This window comes from Arachis ipaensis, chromosome B04 (genome assembly GCF_000816755.2).
Source record: "Arachis ipaensis cultivar K30076 chromosome B04, Araip1.1, whole genome shotgun sequence".
Classification (NCBI taxonomy): domain Eukaryota; kingdom Viridiplantae; phylum Streptophyta; class Magnoliopsida; order Fabales; family Fabaceae; genus Arachis; species Arachis ipaensis.
In genome coordinates this window covers 121,601,127-121,608,041 of record NC_029788.2, presented here as the reverse complement: position 1 = coordinate 121,608,041, position 6,915 = coordinate 121,601,127, and the positions used below count along the sequence as shown (strand labels likewise).

General features: G+C 33.8%; 1 protein-coding gene across 1 annotated transcript; it reads left to right on the top strand.

Annotated features, from left to right (window-relative positions):
- On the top strand, positions 689-5,475 carry LOC107635049 (probable serine/threonine-protein kinase At1g01540). The gene is made up of 7 exons (XM_016338409.2): positions 689-2,106; positions 3,307-3,411; positions 3,532-3,654; positions 3,757-3,927; positions 4,046-4,175; positions 4,392-4,601; positions 4,784-5,475. Exons 1-7 carry the CDS (start codon positions 1,460-1,462, stop codon positions 4,931-4,933), a joined length of 1,536 nt encoding a protein of 511 aa, XP_016193895.1. The 5' UTR covers positions 689-1,459; the 3' UTR covers positions 4,934-5,475.

Genomic DNA, 6,915 nt, shown 5'->3' with positions numbered 1-6,915 from the left:
AGAGTTTCACATAATTATTGAACAAATTCATAAAATCATTGTCATTTGGTAATATAACCATGGCAATGTATTATTAAATGTACATAGTTTTTTAATTAATCTTTTATGCTGGTAGCTAATGTTAGTTACTATATCATATTTTATATCAATTCCTTGCATGATCTGTCAGCTTAAAAAACTATATAAGAATCTAAGAATTTACACTAATTATAGTACATTGAAAACTAAATTAATGAACAAACTATATACTCCACTACCTTGACGGAAATCATTTCAATTTTGGTGAAAAATTAATTTGGTATTTAATGTTTTTGGTAGTGACATTATTTATGAAACCATTAAACTATGAGCAAATCTTACACATTTGGTCCATAGTCTTTAACGTTATTCTCAACAACTATTCAGAAAAAGACAATTTTGTGTTATATGAGGTAGCTGAAATGCGCTCCAAATATTTTCAATATTATTTTGTGCCAAATATTTCTACAATTATATAAAATATATTTCACAAATATTTATTATTAACTAGCTATATTTATTTATTATGTCTAATTGTATGTCATTTTCTAAATAATGTTACACTTACTATTATCCAATAAAAAAATGTTAGAATTGTGGTGCTTTTTCAACGAGTGATGCAGAATTGGTTATCTTCGATTCTCGATTCTAAACATCTCAAATAGCAGAGTCATTGAGCAGTGCCGGATTCTCAACGTTAATCTTCTTCTGTCACCTTCATTTTTTCTCTCGTTTTCCTCTTTTTGTCATTTTTCGTTCAATTTTTCTTCCTTCACTGTTCCCCATATCAACATGCATTATCATTTTATCTTAATTTTTTTATATAAAACATAGACATTATTACATCATAATCATGTTTAATTCAACAACTCAAAACATAGAAACACAATATCAAGGAAACAAAACAACACAACCCCACATGATGCAAAATTTGATGGTGTTTTGCTGGCCTCACCAAAGCTTTTCTTTCTTATATGATCTCTGTCTCTCTAAAATATAAGTTCTCATTCTGCTAAATTGAGTAAGTTTCCTTTGATTCAAGCTCCAAATGATTCCTCTCTCTCACTAACCCCAAGCACTTTCTCTTCTCACTCTTCTTCTTCAGATTCAAAATTTTCATTTTTTTTTCACCTTTTTCCTTCCATTGCTTCATATCCACTTTCACAGACCCAGTTTCTAGAATCTCACCTTCCGAGTCTCATTCACCACATAGAAGAAAAAAGTTCACTCTTTCATCACTTTTCCGGCGACCCATTTCCCAGAAAGTTCACTCGCCGGAAAAAGTTCACTCTTTTAGAAATTTTCCGGTGACCCATTTTCCTGAATCTTCCATTCGCCGGAGAAAGGTTCACCCTTTATAACTTTAACGGCGACCCATTTTCTAGAACTTCACGGTGATTGTGCTCTCTCTCTCTCTCTCTCTCTCTCTCTCTCTCTAGCAATGTCAATTTTCGATGGAGCATTCATGGACACAGAGCTCTCAAAGCGAACCTCAATCTTCGGCCTCCGCCTCTGGGTCGTCATCGGAATCCTCGTCGGAGTCCTCATCGTATTTACCCTCTTTCTTCTCTCCCTCTGCCTCACCTCCCGCCGCCACCGCCGCCGCCGAACCGTTGCCGGAAAATATTCATCCGCCGGAGCACCACCAGCCAAGGAGATCCAGGAGATAGTCCACCTCCCTGGACCACACATGCTCCGGCAGCCTCAGGCGCCGGCGCCGGTGCCAGAGATTCACGTTGACTTCGGAAAGGTGGAGCACCGTGTGGTGGTGCACTCTGATAACAACAACAACAGCAACAATAGAGGAGTGTCTAGCGGTGAGAGTAAAGGAACTGTTAGTGGCTGTGAAACGACATCGTCGTTTGGGAGTGGGAGTGTCGTTTTGGGGGTTGGTGGTGGTGGTGTTGGTGTGGGACCTGAGGTTTCTCATCTTGGTTGGGGAAGATGGTACACTTTGAGAGAACTTGAAGCTGCTACTAATGGATTGTGTGAAGAGAATGTGATTGGTGAAGGTGGTTATGGCATTGTTTATTCTGGCGTTCTAAGTGATGGTACCAAAGTTGCTGTCAAGAATCTCTTGAATAACAAGTATGTGTTCTTTTCTTATTCTTCAATTCAATTCTAGGTTTTGAATTCTTCTGTTGGTTCATATTTTGTGTGGTTGAATTTGACATCAATTTGGTGATAACCATTTCAATAGTGCCATTCCTTCCTTGAATTCACTTTAAGTTTTACAAGTTTAGGTGAAATCTTGAGTTTGATTACCTTGCTTCCCAGCTTGTTTGTTTTGCATGTTTCATTTGATGCTTCTGCTTGATTTTTTATGGGGTGTGGCTTAAGAAATTTCAATAAAACTGAAATGTCTTAATTGCCTAATGACCAGCGGTATTTTGATCTCCTTTTCAATGTTGAATATGTGTATGTTAGTTTTCTTTATTTAGCTCATGCTTGATCTAGGTGAATTTGTTTGAATGTAGTAAAAATATTAGATGAGGTGTCAATTGTTGTTCAAATGTTGTTTTCTCTCATGCAATTTAGCTCATAAAAAAACTTGGTTTTCTTAAAAATTCATGATATTAAGAGCTTTGTTGATATTTTGAATTGGAAGAAGGACAAAGGAACATCTTTTATTATTAATTGTTGCTCCTATTCCATGTGATTTGAAAGAAATAAAACAAAGTTTACACACACATATAATTGGATTATACTTCAGAACACAGTTCTGAGTTTTAATTGCACCCTCTATAATAATTGAAATAATTGACACATTTATTAAATTAATAAATATATATACAGTTGTTCTCTGTCCTTTTTAATTATTTTGTTGATGAAACCAGTGAGATATAGTTAGGACTTCATCATCATTTCAGTGAATTACTCATGAGAAGGAAAGAATCAAGTCTCTTTTCGGCTCCTTGATCTCATATTGCTGAATTGATATGATGTTGTCACTTGTCATGATTTTTTGCACTCATTGCATCTTTTGGATTTTCTTGCAACTTTCTCTTTTGGATTACTTGATGTTGCTTACTAGTGAAGGTTCACTAGTCCTTTTCTTGATTCTTGTTCTTGTATTTTTCTTTTGCATAGGATGTGTTAGGTAAGTGTCTCATGACAGAAAATACAGATTCACTGAGATAATAGAGACGGAGGTCCATGTCTCCGTTCGGGTGAATAGAAAATTGAACAAATTTTGTCCGAAAACAATCATAGTTCGTCGATTTTTATATTTACCTTCTTTTCCAAACACATTTATATCTCAATGTTTCTTGTTTAACTCACTTTCAGGGGCCAAGCTGAGAGAGAATTTAAAGTAGAGGTAGAAGCAATTGGTCGAGTTCGACACAAAAATCTTGTTAGGTTACTTGGCTATTGTGTTGAGGGGGCCTACAGGTATTGATATCTTTTTGTCCCAAAAATATAAATACAAAAATACAAAACCATTAATGCTAAAAAGTTTTATTTGGTTTTGAGAGATGTAATATTGAGGCATGGCTTTGTTTTAATTTACAGGATGCTTGTGTATGAATATGTGAACAATGGGAATCTAGAACAATGGCTCCATGGGGATGTTGGACCTGTAAGTCCCTTGACATGGGATATACGCATGAACATCATCTTGGGAACTGCAAGAGGGTACTGAAATTTGTGACTAATTTGCATATTTCAGAGCCGAATCTGTGTTGCTGCTATGATATGAATGTTTTTGGTCACTGTGTTTGTGTTATATTATTTCAGATTGGCATATCTTCATGAAGGTCTTGAACCAAAGGTTGTCCACCGGGATGTGAAATCGAGTAATATACTCATTGATCGCCAATGGAACTCTAAGGTTTCTGATTTCGGGCTCGCTAAACTTTTGTGTTCTGAGAATAGCTACATCACAACTCGAGTGATGGGGACATTTGGGTTAGTATGATTAGGCTAAGCTTTTTTCTATACATTCTTCCGAATTAGAATTAATTCATGGACACCAGTAATGCTTTAAGGCCACAGACACTGAGCCTTTCTCTATCTCCTTTTGTAGTTATGTTGCACCGGAGTATGCTTGCACCGGAATGTTGACCGAAAAGAGTGACGTTTATAGCTTCGGGATACTCATCATGGAGATAATTACCGGGAGGAGTCCTGTCGATTATAGTAGACCACAAGGAGAGGTTAGAGGCCATAACCAACGGCACCATAACAATTTATAGATGTTCCCTCCATCCAACAATAATTGTCAGATTGTCAAATTCAGTACATCACTTGAAATAATTTGCACCAATTTTGTCAATATGACAGTTGTTATGGGATGGACGAATGGAGTATTTCCTTTTACAATTTTGTCCTTCCTCTTTTCTTGTGCTAATTGTGAAAGTTACAAGTCACAGGTTAACTTAATAGATTGGTTGAAGACTATGGTTGGGAATAGAAAAGCTGAAGAGGTAGTTGATCCTAAGCTCCCTGAGATGCCAACCTCCAAGGCCCTTAAACGTGCTATATTGATTGCCCTTCGTTGTGTTGACCCTGACGCGACAAAGAGGCCTAAAATGGGACATGTGATCCACATGCTTGAGGCAGATGATCTGTTATTCCAACATGTATGTACTTTTTGCTTCCTAAAACTTAACATTGATCATGACTTGATCAAAAGCAAGCTACATTTTTTGTTCATATATACTGGGATGAAATTTAAATCTAGAATTTCATGCATATTATCCGAACCCTTCACTACCAAACTAAGTCCTAGTGACTTAATACTTTTTTTTTTTCTTGTTTGTAGGAACGAAAAACTGAGGGAGAATCTTCGCGTTCGCAACGACAAGAGCGCAAGGACTCAGATTTAGATAAGAGGATACCAGATGGAGGGATCACTGATCAAAGTGAAGATGATAGTAATAGAAATCACCAGCAGCATACTAGGTGGAGATGATAAATTATAATAGTATGATAATTATTTAAGTCATTAAATAGCAATATGTTCTCACTCTTTTTGTCTTTAGTAATTTCCCATTTTTATATATTTATTCCTAGCTTGCTTTCAAAAACAAAAAAATTCTAATTTTTTTCTTCTTTTGATTACATAATTTTGTGCCTGTTGTTAGTGACACCAATTTGGATCCATATTCATGTGTATACTACTATGATTCATTATTATAAGTGAAAAAAAAATAATCTTGTGTTCATATGAAACAATTTTGGATAAGTATTACCCTACAAAAACAGAAAGAGCTGAAACAGAAAGAAGAATGAGACCACTTTGGCTCCTACATTTTTGGATTTAGCATTTGCATAATGGTCCCATAATTAAGAATGTAACAGTGCTAATTTGTGGCCCCTCAATTAGTTATAGTTGCTGTGCTCTGATTGAGCATTGAGCACCACACCTACCATCCAGCTATGTTGATAGGAGCAATTTGATTGATTGCATCAACATCATTGCCAACTCCATTGTTGGATTCTTATGGGAAAATGGACCTTCCTAACAGGGGTGATCACTGATCAATGATCATTGATCAATGTCAACTTGTGTGAAGCTTTTTGTCATTTTGGCTTCTTTTGAATTCTATCTTAGACAATGCAAACTTTGTCCATTGAAGATGAATTTAATGAAAATTGTTGGATGCTGATTGTGGATGTAGTACACCTCTTTTTGTCTCACCATCTTTCAAACAGTTAGTTTCTTATGATCACTATCATAAAAGTAAAACTACACTGCTCTTGAAAAAAATTATATTGAACAATTAAATTTTAATCTAATTTCTAGGGAAAATTTTAGCTATACAATTCTGGGTATCCTTGTATTTTATAAAAAGTATACCTTTTAATTTAATAAATGACAACTACTCTGCTACCCTCTGAAAATTGAAGAGTATATTACCTTATTATACATTATTGCATGATAAGTTGATTCTATATATTTTTAATACAGGAAATATTTTTTTTAACCAATACAACTTGGGGTTAAAGTTTGTACAAGAACTCATTTGAAACATGCATTAAATGCACTCTAGAGTTTAATTAAAATATGATACTTCATATTCAAATAAAATACAATGAGATATTTATTTTATCTGCATAATTAGACTTATCATGTAATGTTATATCATAGAGGATAATTAGTTCTCCAATTTTCAAAAAATACAGAAGCAATATATATTACGTATCATCTAATTTTAAGTGACTTCAGTGTAATTTACTATAATTTCCTATGTGCATTTCTGCACTTCTCATTGGTGGTCACAACACCAAATACATATAATTTATTATTTATTTCTAATATATATGAAATTTGTTTAGCCTACAATGTAACTAACTATAACTAACCAATAGATTTGTGGTAGGCATTGATGATGAAAGTATAGGTAGTTAAGTCCTTAATAGTAGGCAGAGTTATTAATTAAATAGGTCTAATGATATTGCCTTTTCTTGTTTTGCTTATCGTTTCTATAACCTTCAAAGCAAAAAATGTTAAACCTAAATCTCTTGCAAGAAACTCAATGTCTCCAAATTTTCAATTAAATGTTACCAGCATTATTTAAAGTTATGGTCCTTTAAGAGAATTTAAAATTGGTTCCTGCTCAAATAAATAAGGGTAAAATAAATTTTTGTCCTTGAAATTTTTTAAAAATATCCATAAATTTTATAATTTTATCCTAAAAGTTTTCGATTTGCATCAAATATTCTCCTGGCGGCTAATTTTTCAAAAAATTTAGGATTAATTTAGCAATAATTTCACAAAAACAACCTTCACTACAAATAAATCAGATATAGTTGTCATACATTATTGCTAGCTTTATCTTTAACTTTTTAAAAATTTAGTTGTAAAGATATATTTGATGCAAATTAAAAATTTTGAGACAAAATTAAAACAAAATAAAATTAAAAAATATTTTAAATTTTTTTTATAAATGT